The 16141-nt window shown below is 37.9% G+C and overlaps 1 protein-coding gene across 10 annotated transcripts in view; it reads right to left on the bottom strand.

Annotated features, from left to right (window-relative positions):
- WDR49 (WD repeat domain 49) overlaps positions 1 to 16141 on the bottom strand; it is a 157210-nt gene that overhangs the window by 93951 nt on the left and 47118 nt on the right. For 9 of the 10 annotated variants that reach the window (XM_073897692.1, XM_073897678.1, XM_073897675.1 and 6 more), the window contains 2 exons: positions 9873 to 10040; positions 8064 to 8212 (listed from right to left, as the gene is read on the bottom strand). In XM_073897692.1, the coding sequence (XP_073753793.1) occupies positions 8064 to 8212; positions 9873 to 10040 (317 nt within the window). Of the gene's footprint in view, positions 1 to 8063; positions 8213 to 9872; positions 10041 to 12236; positions 12354 to 16141 lie in introns of all 10 variants that reach the window. The other variant, XM_073897695.1, reaches the window with a different exon arrangement.

The following is a 16141-nucleotide window of genomic DNA, read 5'->3' as shown; positions in this document are numbered from 1 at the left end:
ATATATATTTTAATTTCCCAAGCATTTCCTTTGCATTGTACCTTGACTTCTCTACATGGTTTTAAGGCCAATGCTAATATCCTCGAACAAGAAATCTTTCTCTCAGCTTAATCAGTAATATCATGTGGCTTGGCTTTAAACCAGATAACTGTATTCCCCTTCTTTCCTAATGTCTTTATCCTTTTAATCATGAAAAATATCTCACATTAATTCAGTTTTATTAATCAAGCCCTTTGACAAAATGTAACTTAAATAACTAATTAATATTTGAGAAGGATGGGTTCTTCTCTTTGATATTCAAGTTGACTTCTGGGATAGAATTAGGCCACAGTTCAGAAAGAAGTATATTTAATATCAATTTTCATTCCAGATTCCTAGCGAGATTTTTATTCTTCATAGGAAAAATAAGTAAACTGACAAACACCTAAGCTTAAAAATGACAATAGAACAATTGATACTTTTTAATTTACATTTTCCACAAATTTTGATCTAAACTGTACACTCTGTTTTCATCATAACACCTCAGAACTTGTGATGTCTGTCCAAGCTCAGCCTTCCTAAGTCTAGTTCTTGAAATGGCATGTTTGGGGGCTTTCTATTTCATCATCATTTTTATATTAGGAGAAATAAGTACCTAAGCTTATCATTTTGTCACATTATCAATATCAAGACAAAATTTAGCTATTCACATAATGATGAGGGCATATTTTTTCCCTTAATCTTTACCTTGATTCAACTGTTAGCTATTTAATAATGCAGGATTATTCATATACATTAGAACTAAAAATCAGTAGACTGAGATCAGAAACCTGGATCCTCATTTTAATATTACTTAGATCTGTCAGCTTAGTTATGTGATTTTACCTGTCCACTTCCTCACCTTTCTCCTAAAGTGGCCCCTGCCAGCTCTGAAATTCTGCCAATCTGCCTAGAATGTACTAAAGTTGCTCAACCCATTATCTATAGATTCCAAATCAACAATTCAAACAAATTTACAAAGGGGCATTGTGAAGATTGGACTAGAGAAATGTAGGATGCCACCATGTTTTCAGTCTAATTTTGCTGAAGAATTTTTTCTGCTCCCATGGTGCTCCTGGGTGGCTCAGTCGGTTAAGCATCTGCCTTTGGCTCAGGTCATGATCCCAGGGTGCTGGGATCGAGTCCCACATTGGGCTCTCTGCTCAGCGGGGAGCCTGCTCCTCCCCCACCACCCTGCTTGTGCTCTTGCTTTCTCTCTCAAATAAATAAATAAAATATCTAAAAAGAAAAAGAAATTTTTCCTGTTCCCTGCAAGAGACAGAATCATTTCACATAGACATAATAAAACTGCACTAAACAATAGGAAAATATGTAAATACGACTGTTATTTTGTCCTGTAACTGTTATAAACAGGCAACTTTATGGATGGGTGGGTACATGGAGAGATGTATGGATAGATAGGGAATCTGTTTTCAGTGCCCTTTGTAAAACCAAATCAGCATTATTTACATTTTGGTAACACGTCCAAGTTTAACTCAGAGTAGGAGGGAAAAAAAAATTCATAGTGTCCTAATAATGACATAAAAGTAAGTGAAAAGTAGAAAACAGACTCAGATGACTCTATCAAAGTGAGACTTGTTTGGTTTCATCAAACATTTACTACTAACTCCTGCCATCCTGTAGGGAATAGATATAAAATGAAATAAGAAAAAGAGAGAAAGAGAGTATATATCACTAGGGGATTTTGAGGACAGCAGTGCAGCATCTCAGCTCTCTGGGGTAATCCACAAAAATGGATAGCCTATTTCAGATGATAGGATAAAAGGAACTGATGGAACTGGGTCTCCTGAATACTCCTTTATGTATTAACAAGTCTGTTTCTTCAGAATTTAAGCCTTTGGATAATCCATGAAAGCCTCATCAGTAAACGCTTAAAGGCAATTTTGTTTGACATGATATATGCATGTTCTACCATATAGCTCAGATAATGTTTTTTTTAACATAAAGTCATAGAACAGAGCTTCCTTTAAGAAGTATTTTTACCATTTTTTTTCCAGAACTGAAGTCAAACCTAAAATATTGGCTGCAAATTAAAATCTTCTCTGTGCTAACCATCTTTAAATTATTACCATAATCATTATCTTCTGTTTTGTTTTTTTTTTTTTACATTCTTTTCAACAAGAATGAGAGAAGATAAACAGCTCTAAGACTCAGATTTCTGTTAAGTGTCTGTTTGTGTATTCGATCACCCAGCTTGAAAAATTCAAAACATTTTTTCAGGCACTATGAATTGTTCTACAAAAATCTCATTGATGCCCCAGTTCAAGTATAACAAATTTAAGCTTAATAAACTCAACTTTAATAGACTTAACTAATACCAACATATTATTTCAGGTGCTCTCCTTTCTCAGAACAAAAGTTTACTTGGGAAATCAAAACAATTTCAATTAAACTGATTTTTTGCCACTATCATTACTCACCTAACACTAAAAAAACTCAACAGAATCTGTCTTAGTCTTCAAAAAAAAAGTTTTCTAATTTTGCTTTTCAAAGATCACCATTCCTATTTTATTTTACAAAGTAAACTTAAACACTTTAAATTTCCTTCCTTCTTTCTTCTCACTTAAGATTTATACTAACAACAGCTTTGAAGGAAATAGTGAAAACCAGCTAGAACAAGGGAATTCTGATTTAAGTATCATTGCAGACCTAACTAGGTTTTCATAGGGGTCCTTCTGTTTCAAAGAAACACAACTCTGAATAAAACATTATTTCTCCTCCCTTGCTGGGTCTTCAGGGAGTGGGGACCATCTCTACAGGTCCTTAAGAAAAAAGAGGGAAAAAGAAACAAACTTAAAATGAAAATAGTGAAGAGTAGGCGTAAATGAAGAGACTGCAACTAGGAGCCTAAGCCTTGGACCATCAGCAAGGTGGAGGCACCAAGGCAAGACTGTTCAGTGAAACTGGACAACAGAAAAGGAGAATAGTCGTGTCAGGACAGCACTTTTCTTCATTTCCACCTTCAGAAACACACAGAAATCTCTGGAGGAAAGCATCTTCAGTTTAGTTCCTCAGAATGGCTATAGTTTAGCAACAGTGAAAAACAAGGTAACAATAAAAGATAGCCAAACATAAAAAGGAAACAAGTAATCATGAGGGAGAACTGCCAGAAGAGCAAATATCAGACTTAGATCTCTAAGGACTTCAGATACTGAAATTATTAGATAAGAACAGCTAATAATGAAATTGAAATTAAAGATCTAGAAATCAAATATCCCCAAATAAGCAAGCACCAAAAGACTATCCAAAATTACCAGTTAAAAAACATGTTTAGGGCATGATCAGATAATGCACAAAAAACAATAAATGAATATAAATAAATCTGAAAAAGAAACTCATCTTAATTTTTTTTATCCATCAGGTTCACACACAAAAGAGTGAACACATTAATAGTATCCATTATTGACAAGACTGTGGAGAACAGGCACCTTTACACACCTCTGGTGAGTATACTATTGGGTACAATATTTCTAGATCTAAATCAGCAATATCTTAAAAATTTCTTTAAGAAGTACATTTCCCGGGCGCCTGGGTGGCTCAGTCGTTAAGCGTCTGCCTTCAGCTCAGGTCATGATCCCAGAGTCCTGGGATCGAGTCCCACATCGGGCTCCCCGCTCAGTGGGAAGCCTGCTTCTCCCTCTCCCACTCCCCCTGCTTGTGTTCCCTCTCTCACTGTGTCTCTATCTGTCAAATAAATAAATAAAATCTTTAAAAAAAAAAAAAAAGAAGTACATTTCCCAGCAATTGCACTACTGGATATTTACTCCAAAGATACAAATGTAGTGACCCAAAGGGGCACCTGCACCCCAATATTTATAGCAGCAATGTCCACAATAGCCAAACTACGGAAAGAGCCGAGATGTCCATCAGCAGATGAATGGAGAAAGATGTGGTGTATATACAGCAGAATATTACTCAGCCATCAGAAAGGATGAAACCTTACCATTTACATCAACGCAGATGGAACATAGGCCTATGTAAAGTCACACAGAAAGATCTCCAGGAGCTATTATTTAGGGAAAATCAAGTTGCAGAAAAATATGTCTTATGTGATATCATTTACATAAAAACTAGTAATAAATACTACCTTGTATGTGTACACATACATAGGATGGTATATATAATAATATATTGTAACACAATACAATACATTATTATATACATACAATATATAATACAGTTGACCCTTGAACAACATGGGCTTGAGCTGTGCTGGTTCACTTACTTATATGTGATTTTTTTTTTAAATAAATACAGTACTATATATATATTTTCTCTTCCTTGTGATTTTCCTAGCAATGTCTTTTCCCCACCTTACTTTATTGTAAGAACAACACACAAAACATACAAAATATGTGTTAATCAAATATTTATGTTATCTGTAAGGCTTCTAGTCAACAGGAGGCTATTGGTAGTTAAGTTCTTGAGGGGTGAAAAGTTAAACATGATTTTCCAACCGTGTGCCCCTCTCCCCCATGTTGTTCACAGGTCAACTGTATATTATAATATAAATTATGAGAAGATATACACAAGTGTTAATAATGGCTATTTCTTGGGAGAGGAACCGATCTGAAGGGGAAGTGAACAAAAGGAATATTCATTTTTTTGCACTACATGCTTCCTCATTTGCAATTTTCATGAAAGTGCATTAATCCATTTACTTGTGTAGTTTAAACAAGATGAAAATGGCTTTGTTTCTGGATGAATAGAGGGAAGCCGAGGAGGAAGAGTATGCAGAAGGAAAGGGAAGACAAACAGGTAAGATGTAGTCATCACACAAAAGTCTCACTTTGTATTTTCCTTGCCAACTTTGGGACCACAGTGTAGAAATTGGGCTCTGGAAAAAATCAGAACCTTAAATGAAGGATTAAGTTACAAAGCCATCTCACTCTGGTGGCCAAATCAAGGTGAACAGCGCAGAAGAGAATAGTTAGGAGCAGTAGAAGAGCCTAATCAGGCTCACTGGCTACAATGTCCCCCAGGCTTTGAAAATCCTTTCACTCCCCATGGTAATTCCTCCTCCAGATCCCCAAGTTACTGACTCCCAGCAGGGCTTTGTCATCAGTGAAAGCTAGGAGTCCAAAGCAAAGTGCAACTGGACTATTAATTAGTATGATACCAAATTCTATAAGGAGAAATTTATTTAACCATCACGGCAAAATGGTAACAGAGCAGTCTTCCACAAAACAACTTAAGTCTCAGATCATTTTTGGAAAAAATTATTTAGATCTAGATCACTTTGGTCTGAAATTCTCTAATACAGCAACTCATTGACCAAAATATGATTCATTCAAAGGCTCTTTGAAAAAAATGTGCTCTTTCATTTTCTCTGTTCCTTAACTCCAATTCCATAAAACATCCAAAAGAATTGTACAGCAATAAAGCAAAGGCTTAACCTGATAGTAGAAAGCCCTGTTGTTTGCTGTAAAGACATAAAGACTAAGATTATTATGCCTTTATCAAAGTAAAATGGATTTAGACTAATGTAAAAGACAGCATGACAAGCTTTAATATAATGCAATTGTTTACATGTCAAAGCAAAAATAGAATGATAAAACAGCTTTGGAAGAGGCTAGGTAGTCTAAATACTGAGGATACCTATACACAATCCATTCTGACTCTAAGGACATTTTTTTTTCACTTGCTTTTAAAGTGATAAAACATTTTGTGCACTAAAACATCAGTGGGTAACTGATGTCAGCCTTCTCTGACCATCTCAAGTGATCTCAAGGAGAAACCCAAAACAGGAAGAACCAGAAAACCAGGTAAGCAGAAGCATGCTGGCAATATTTTTGAACAATCAGATATGATAGAAACATAATGTATTAAGATGACCTAAGCAGTCTTTCACAAGTATATGTGGAAATCCGTAAACCTTAGTTTTTACACCCAAACAAATTATACCTTGTGACACAAAATTATACCTTGAAGAACTGCTTGTAAGTACATATACCCCTTCGCCTTTTCACATATAATCCCTGTAAACTCACAAACTTTGGAGCAGTTCTTCAGAACAATGTGAAATACTGTCTCCCAGGCTATAGTCTTCAGTAAGATGAATAAGGTATTTACTAATCTACTTTAAGATCGGTTTTTTTTTTTTCAGTCAACACTTTCATGGAATTCTGTTATAATAAAATCCCTGTTATTTCTTTCATATTTATGTTTGCTAAAGATTCATTCATTTAAGATTTACTGAGAACCTACAAACAGGTACAACTGGAGGGCAGGAAACACCCTCTGTGTGAAAGACTCCGAAAACTCTGGAACTTTGAGGATAAACAGGCATTTGCCAAGTGATCATCAGGAGAGGGAACCAAAGGCAGAAGGAAGAGCACGCTGCAGAGCCATGAGGCAGCATAGCGGGAACAGCCCAAGGTGCGATATGGCTGGAGCATTAAGGGAACAAAAGAGAAAAGCAGGAAATAAAATAGGGTAGCATGCTGGGGGAGGGCTTTGTACAAAAGCTTAAGAATTCTGGAGTTGGTATTTAGACTCAGAATTCCATGAAGTGCTAAACAAGTTTTTTACAAACCACTTCATTAGCAGGATAAGGGGCAGATTAGAGTCAGACCAGTCTGAAAGTAGGGAGACAGGTTAGAAAATCTTTGCAAAATCTTGGGCAAAAGAAGATGAGATTTTGAATTAGAGCAGTGGCAACTGAGAGGGAGAGGTGAGGCTGATAAATAAATTGGGAGAAGATTACCTACACCATAGGTAATACAGTAAAATAAGCAAGTTTGGCAGAACTTGTGGATGGGGTGTGGCTAAGGAGCTGAAGATAAGTTTCTATTTAATTTTTACATATACACGTATTGCTTTAGAATAAAATAAAAATTCAGATTCACTGAAAGGCCCAGAGGCTGTACTCAGTAAGCCTATTGCCCAACCTCTTCTCTTCACAACCAAACATCTTGAAGTAATTACCTGGATCTATAAAATCAGGCATTATGGAAAATGAAAGTTTTACAGAGAAACAAGTGACATGATTATTAGAGATTAAGAAATTTTCCTAAGGAGATACGGGTAGTAAATAATGTGGTCAGGATTTGACCTGGACTGCCTGGTTCTGGTACCATGTTGTTTTTTTTCCCACCATATTTTTAAAAAAATTTTTTTAAGATTTTATTTATTTATTTGACAGAGAGAGACACAACGAGAGAGGGAACACAAGCAGGGGGAGTGGGAGAGGGAGAAGCAGGTTCTCCGCTGAGCACGGAGACCGATGCGGGACCCGATCCCAGGACCCCAGGATCATGACCTGAGCCGAAGGCAGACACTTAACGACTGAGCCACCCAGGCGCCCCCAACCATATTTAAAATATCCCATAAATATCTCCAAAGAAAAATGGACTGATATACATAATTGAAATGGTTTTTTTTAAAGATTTTTTTAATTAATTTATTTGACAGAGAGAGAGCAAGCACAAGCAGGGGGAGCAGGAGAGGGAGAAGCAGGCTCCCCACTGAGCAGGGAGCCCGATGTGGGACTTGATCCCAGGACCCTGGGATCACAACCTGAGCCAAAGGCAGACACTTAACTGACTAAGCCACCCAGGAGCCCCTGAAATGTCCTTAATATACTTGATAGTCTTCAGATTAACTTTGATGTCTAATTTACTGAGTTTCCTCAATATCAAAACAACAATAGCTAATTAGCTGTGCCTCTTCCATATCTTACCATTACCAAGCAACATTTCCTCATCTCCATTTGTTTTTTCTATTGAATTAGTGAGAACTTTGGAAACTCAAGATGTAACCTTTTAAGAATGCAGTTATAAGGATTAAATCCATGAGTATATGGTTTAAAAGTTTTTTTGATGAAATACTTTGTTCAGTTGCCCAGGACTATGCTTAAATTACCATAAGTATCTTTTCCAAATTTAGATTTCCAAAGCCATAGTAGTTAGCCAGTGTATTTTAAAAATCCACACCAGCCCTCAGAGGAATTCAGGACCACAGACAGATTTAGGTAGGAACTGAGGAGGCAGAACTAAACAAATTAAATGTACAATGTTACTTACTTTATCTTTGGAGAAGCTGAAAAGCTGTTTTCTTGCAGCAAAGAATTGGACAGCTATTACACTGGCTGAGTGACCCCAAAGGACACCAACTGGCTTGGAGACAACATAAGGGTTCCAAAGGCAAACTTTATTGTTGATGCCAGCAGTTGCTAATCAGAATTAGAAGGGGAAAAAAGTGGTTTTAGTAATGTGAACAACCCATACAATTTCCTTTTTCAAATGAATATATATCCCGTATCTGGGGTTGCTAAATGCCTCTGAGCACTAATGCACCCTGCCTTGAAGGAAGGAAGATCGTGTTGTCAGGCTAATGGGGCACGAGTTCTATCACTGAAAATGGTTGACATGGAGGGAAAGTGGGGAAGGAGTGAGCATGAGGTGACAGAACAATACAATCCCACTTAGGAGGCAACCAGCGGCCCAACCAGGAGGGCACGGCATCCCACTTCCCAGTCCTGATGTTTTCCCCCTCCGGCTAGCACAACCTAGGAGTGGAGACCACATTACAGTTATCCCAGGAGGGAGCAAAAACTAAAACAATATTTAAAGTTCCCAAATTAATGAGAAAGTATATGGAAACAAATTATTTCCACTGCCCTATAAATAATTGAGTATTTACAAGCACACCAACAGCAGAATTATACTTTTGACCTGCTCTATGAGAGAATAAGATATTTTTAAGCATGAATTGGTTTTATTGAGGGAGCGCATCAAGAGCGGGGTTTATAGTGGGTCTTCAGGTCTGGGGAAACTCAGCAGAGTGCTCTTTGGTTTTCTCTTGTTGAGGGCCGACTGTAGAACTGAGAGCTTGGTCACTCTTATTTTTCTAGCACTATGCCAAGTACAAAGAAGTGATCAGTGTAAAGGGGCTGAAATAATTACTAATGGGTCAATGAAATGGTTGATATTGAAGTCCTTTCAAACTCGCTTGGCTAACCCAGCCTTCTCTAATAGGTCTCCAATTCTCTTCGAAAGGTAGTTGCTGGCATTTTCCTGAGTTCATATTCAAGGTGTCTGTTACCATGACTGTCAACCATGATCATTAGTGATTTCAGAGACTCAGCCTCCTAGCTGATACCAGTACTTTTCTATGAATGATAATTATCAAATGAGGCTTATATTAACATGACTCATTCCAAAGGCCATGTATGTTCATTCTCTGTCACTACCCTATTAAGACCTCACTTTTTTTACAATGTTTTAATATATATACATATATAGAGATATATCAAATTATCAGCTTTCAAAATGTCATATATTTTATTTAAATAGTTAACGCCTGAAAACTTTCAGCTTATTTCTCCAGCTAACATATCCTCTTTTATGTCCAAAAAAGGAACTCTCATTTTAAAGTAAAATTCAAATAATCTGAAAATGTTCAAAAAGCACTGGAGGTTGAATTCTGACAGGGGAAAAACGTGCAGCATTTTGCCGCTGTCCCACGTGCATGCATGCTGTAGCCACGCCAGCAGCAGGTGGAGAATTTGGTGGTGTCGGAAAGATGGCAGAAGCGCAGACATGGCACAAAAACTGTCTTCTTCCTCTGTATCATCTTATGCCCCCACAGATTCTAATAAAAACACTAATGAAAGCATCGGGGTGCTTCCTCATATTTTCACCCCAATGTAGTTCCTACATGCCTCACGTCATAATGCATCATTATCAGACATTCTCAGGCAATAAAATGTGAGCTGTTCAAGTCGGTCTCCCTGGCACTAAAGCAACAAGGTGGAGAGGCTCCCTGCATACCAATATGCATCCTGGACTATTTATGAGGCCCTCGTAGTTATCATGATTTATTTTACATACCAATTAAATTGAGCTGAGAGTGGTAATCAAAAGCATGAATGCCCTCAGCAACGTTGAAGGATGTCATTTTAAGATGCTTTCTTGATTTCTCTCTCCAAGCCAGCACCACAGTGTTTGTACTGCTGGTTGTACTGGAAATGATAGCATCTAAAGATGCATTGTAAGTAACTGATTAAAAAAAAAAGAAGAAGAAGAAAAGGATCTTTATTGGTTTCTCACAAAACATGAGCAAAATAGAACTGCTTTAATACCTAAAGTCAAAAGTGAAGCCCAGATTATGATCACACAGCCTGACGTGTGGGGAATACCTCACTCATGAATGCCTCCCCCACCCATGAAAGAATTTTTTTCTTTCTTTTTTTTATTTTTTATTGTTATGTTAATCACCATACATTACATCATTAGTTTTGGATGTAGTGTTCCATGATTCATTGTTTGTGCATAACACCCAGTGCTCCACACAGAACGTGCCCTCTTTAATACCCATCACCAGGCTAACCCATCCCCCCACCTCCACCCATGAAAGAATTTACAATGAGAAGTTGCAGCTAAGTCAGCATTCAGACATTTTACCCAATCTCAGGATACCTTGAACTTTTTTTCAGTTGGAACACATGGCAGGAAACAACATGAGTCACAATAATCATATGGGATTCTGGAGATTTAAGATGAGTAATTGGCCAGGTTCCTGGGTTCTTCCTCCTGGGTCTGAAGCAGGCAAACAGGAGCTTACCAGCCATCTGCTGCTTCCCGAGGTCCAGCTCATGCCCAAACCATGGTTTATTTAAGCCATGACTGGTCTAGAATGTTAGAGTGGGATTGCCAGACGTCAATGCCTGGCACAAACACAGCCAGACTCAGGCAAAATGGCTCTTCCTACATCCTGGATGACCCAACACCACACACTGGGGAGCAAAATTCCAATACCCAAGCTAGGAAAGTGATCTTGCTGTCTTTTGTCAGAAGGATCTTTCCATTTCTATCAGACTCACTGGCTCCAAAAGGCAAATAGCTCCTACCCTCTAGGAAGGATATTCTTATCTCCTCCTTGTTTTCTCGCCTTCTTTTCTCTCGTCTGTCTTTCTTTCAAAAGAGAAAGAGAGAGAGGAAGGAAGGGAGAAAAAAACCTAAGAAGTGATCCGATCCTATAAAGGTGAGTTCTCTGAGTCTCACTAGGGAGCAATCAATTTCCGGGCCATAAAGGTCCCTGAGCGCCTGCTACTTCCCTGCTGCTACCTTACAGGAAGTACCAATGGTCTAAAATCTGATGACAACTGTTCTCATAGGAAGCAACTTCACTGAAAATATTCCCTTTGTTTACAGAAAATGCTGAGGATATTGTAACTTGACTCAGTGAAGCAATATTACAAGATCTAAAGTGTATACCACTATAATTATATCTTCAAATCCATGGAAATTTCATAATATCATTACAGTACAATCAAAATAAAGTATTTCCACCCAGAAAATTACTTTGCCATGTGTTCCCCATATTATATCCAACTATCATCTTCAGTTTCGAGGCTATAAAAAAAACATATAAAGAAGTACATTCTGCTCTGGTATTCAAAGTATTGCTTTTAGATTTGAATCTGCAGGCTACCAAGTGACATTTATGGGCCTGTAGTGTTACATATCGGAAGCTCAACAATTCACACTTTATTTCTAGACCAAGATATAACTTGTATCTGATTAGACTGTGGAATGCCAGAGCTCCTGAGAATGCCTGAGTAAGAAGAGGTGAGGGTAAAGCCATTTCCTTAAAATCAAATTATCTGATAAAGAAAAATGTGTTCCTCACTTCTGGAAGACAGCAAAGGAAATGATAGGTTATGATGAAAAAGTTTTTAAAATATCAAGCAAGGGAATGGGCTGAACTGATAAAATAAATGATTTGTTTTTAATACGCTCAGTGAGTTTGAAGATTGGTAGAGGGAAAATATTTTTTTAAATTACTTTTAGATAATATTCTAAGGGGAAAAAAAGACAACCTGATCACGTCTGTCCATTAAGATGCTCACTTTCCATGCTTCCGCTCTTTGCTACTTAGTCATAAGAAAAGGGCATTAAAGGAACTGCCATCGATCCCTGTACTCATTTATGCTGTCAAAATGACCCCGTGTAATGGCAGTTAGTTAACATGGGAAAAGTGATTTGAAAATGAAAAGTGATACCTGAAAACCGAGTAAGTAATGCTATTAGGTGAAGTTGGAGTAAGCTAGAATGAGGCTACTTTGTATAATCTGCCAACAGGTAGAAGCTGGAGCAGAGTAGAAAATTGGGCCATTTCAAACCAGGAATTCTTATGATCATTTCCCAAGCTTTTTTGCTTTATGAGTCGTATGACTTAGGAAAACATCCTACCTTGAACTTTCTTGATGTTCTTTTGCTTGAGGGAGTTTGTTTGCAGTTGCATTTCTTATTGTGAAGTTGGAGTCCCATTCTCTTAGACCACCACAGGGCCCTCTATATTCTGAGCAACTACCATTTCAAGAAGGAAAGATAGAAAGAATAACCCTATCTATTTCATTTTTAGAAATCACAATGCATCTAATTCAGCACTGCTAAGCACATTAAAAAATAATAATGCAATTAATTTAATGACTTCTCAAAATACTGATTTGACCCATGTTCATGATACAAATGAATCTTCACCTTCCACCATGCTATTAAACAAGCTGCAGGAAGAGACTTCTTTTCTTCAAACCTAGGCCACCAGCTCTGCCAGGAATGGCCAGCAATTCCTGTACGATGGATGAAAGATTACTCCAAACTTAGCCATGAAAGAAAGGAGAAGGCAAGGGGGTCAATGCTCACAGACGAAGACCCTTTGCTCTTCTTTGCTCCCACTTTTATTGGTCCTTCAGGATAACCACAAATCCTTATCACTGTTTCTCAAGCACGTGATGTGTGACAAGGGGGGTCTTACTGAAACTAGGAGGATCTGTTTACGGGAAAGATAGATAAGCTAATCTGCGTGTTCTATGAGTTCGACTAAACATAGCCTAGGGGACAATGCACACATCTCTTAGATTACAGCGTGGCTGTTTGGACTAAGACGACTTCGGGAAGGCAACTCCCCATGGCATTCCAACGGCAGAGTGGTCACGAGCACCTCGGCATTCCAAAGGCCTATGCCCTTCTCCGAAAGCTACCCTGCCCTCAGTGGCCTCCGTGTTACATTTTAGCAAGCCAGGTATTATGGCTGATTTCATGCTCTGCATTAACCTCAACACAGCTCAAAGCTGATTTCAACTGCCTTAAACACAGCAAGAGAACTGGTAGGAAGGACACGGTGTTCCAGTGAACTCAGGGATGCACCATCTCTTTGTCTGGACTAATTTAAATGCAGGGAAGTGGAGCAAGGCACAACAAGATGCTAATGTAGCTTCTCTTCCAAACTTGGTCTCCATCAGTTGCGAAGGCTTCCCAAGGAAATGCGCGATCTGGGATCTGTATGCTAAATTCTCTGGCACATCTCCATTAATTAGTGCAGAAATTATTGATTTGGGTATCAGTCTAAACTGTTTTGTACCTTCTCTTAGCCATGGTCAAACAAAGGGGACAAAACACCTTTCAATTTAATAAAAAAAAATCAATGGTTTTTATTATTGGCAATTTAGTGCTCACTTTTCAGAAGCTACACTTTCAGTCTATGGTGCCCAAGATTTCCAATGACATTGTCTATATGAGGAGGCAATTATCTGGGACCAAAAAAAGGGAAAACTTCTCTGAGATTCAAGACACTTATGTCCCACCACAATTGCATAAAAACTCGGTCCTTACTTTACAAGCTTTTCAGAATGTAATTATTTTTCTATTAAAATATGACACAGAACCACTCAGACAAGATGAAAACATTTCTCCTTCAAAGTTTTTTTTCTTTTTTTTTAAATTTTTTATTGTTATGTTAATCACCATATATTACATAATTTGTTTTGGTGTAGTGTCCCATGATTCATTGTTTGCTCATAATACCCAGTGCTCCATGCAGAATGTGCCCTCCTTAATACCCATCACCAGGCTAACCCATCCCCCTACGCTCCTCCCCTCTAGAACCCTCAGTTTGTTTCTCAGAGTCCATCGTCTCTCCTGGTTCATCTTCCTTCAAAGTTTTAAATAAGAAATCTGAATCTTATCTTAAAGCAGTAAGCCAGTCCTCTTATGTTTGAAACTAAGTTTTTCCTTTGACATTTCAGCTTTATAAATATTTTATCCTTAGCTTCTATGAAACATTATTATCATACTTGCTCATGTATTTCTTTCTTTCCTCAATTGTATATTCTTTCCTCACACTAAGAATAAAATCAGCCAAATTATTTCTTGATGAGTTCTAGGAATATCAATTCGTGTTGCTGGGATAAAATATATATATATATATTTGATATATATATCAAATGAAGCCAAACATTGGTTGCTTGCTCCCAGTATGGTCAGTCTTGTGGGCCCGAGAGCATACTCTGTACTAAGCCCACTGTTCTGTTTTTGACTCCAGCCTGCCCTCCTCTTTCTCGCTGCTTCTTCACTTCAGCATTTCTTTCCCTCTCCTCATATTGAAATAACTGAGCTGCAAACAAACAAAAAAGTTGTATTTAAGCTTCTAATCTCTATTGCTAAATCTGGAAACGGGCATTCATTTACTGGTTAGGACTAAAGTGGGTCCTCCTTTCAGAGATACTAAGAAAAATCTAAAAATTTAAAATTTGAAATAAGAGAAAATCTTATAGACTCTTCACCTTTCTATACTCTGCTTTCTCCTTTTTAAATTATCTTCTCTATTCATTTTCCTCAATATTCAGTCATATAGTATTATTAAACTATACATTATTTATAGTTTTTTTACCCCAATCACTTTTTAACCATAAATAACCCCCTATTTTAAAAAATTCGTTATCTACTAATACTTAGCAAGATTTCTTTTGGTATCTCTCTTTCCTTTTGCAATATTTTTCAGTAGTATTTGTTCAAGGTCTTAGTCTGTTCAGGCTGTTATAATAAAACAGACTGGGTGGCTTAAACAACAGACATTTATTTTTTACAGTTTCGGAGACTGGAAAGTCCAAGATGAAGGTGCTGACAGATTCAGTGTCTGGTAAGAGCCCACTTCCTGGTTCATAGGTGGCCTAATTTTTGCTGAGTCCTCACATGGGGAAGAAGTGAGAGATTCTCTGGGGCCTCTTATAAGACATGAGTCCTATTCATGAGAGCTAAACTCTCCAGACCTAACCACCTCCCAAAGGTACTATCTTCTAATACCATCATATTGGGGTTAGAATTTCAACATACAAGTTTGGGAGGGGATGCAAACATTTAGTCCCTAACATTCTGCCCTCCCCCCATCCATGCCCTTCTCAAATGCAAATTACATCCCAATAGTCTCAAAAGTCTTACTTAATTCATTCCAGCATCAATTCTAAAGTCTAAGTTCAAAGTCTTATCTAAATCAGGTATGGATAAGACTTGGGATACAATTCATCCTGAGGAAAATTCCTTTCCAAGCTGCGAACTTAGGAAATCAAACAAGTTGTGTGCTTCCTGAAGAAGTGGTGGAACAGCCATGAGATAGGCATTCCCATTCCAAAAAGGAGAAATAGGAAAGAAGGAAAGGGTAATAGATACCAAGGAAATACAAAGTCTAACAGGGAGAACTCCATTAAACCTTAACAGCCAAGAATAATCCTCTCTGGCTTGATGCTCTGCATTTCAAATCCACCACAGTGGCAGTGTTACCCCCATGGCTTGGTGGGTGCTGTCCACACTGGGACAGTGACCCCAGCCATGCTGCGGCTCTCTGGGGTGACCCACTGCTGTCCTGGCTCCTCTGAGTGTGGCCACACCATGACTCTCTGCAGAGCCCTCATCCTTAGGAGCTAGGTTGAGGCAGTCTGCCCCACAGGAACCAGAGAGGCAGCCTCATCCTTTGAAAACACTTTGCAACATCTCAGAAGAAAAGAAACAGGAACTTGTAGACATAGAAATAAAATCTAGCTAATCTAAAACACTGTGATTTAAAATAAATTTTAAAAGACTGAATAAAAATGTATAAAGCCTCCTTAACTTTAGGATAATATGAAACATCTAATATATATATAAAATGGGAGTCCCAGAAAAAAGGGGGCGGACAGAAAATTTCGGAAAAAATAACAATAGAAAAATTTCCAAATGTAATGAAAACCACAGAGCCATATATCAAAGAATCTCAGTGAATTCCAAGCAGCATAAACACACACACACACACACACACACACACACACACACACACACACACA

The sequence above is a fragment of the Callorhinus ursinus genome, unplaced genomic scaffold, assembly GCF_003265705.2.
Source record: "Callorhinus ursinus isolate GAN/ISIS: 27379988/994484 unplaced genomic scaffold, GSC_fseal_2.0 scaffold1, whole genome shotgun sequence".
NCBI lineage: Eukaryota > Metazoa > Chordata > Mammalia > Carnivora > Otariidae > Callorhinus > Callorhinus ursinus.
The sequence above is the reverse complement of the archived record's forward strand: the minus strand, read 5'-3'. Positions and strand labels throughout refer to the sequence as shown.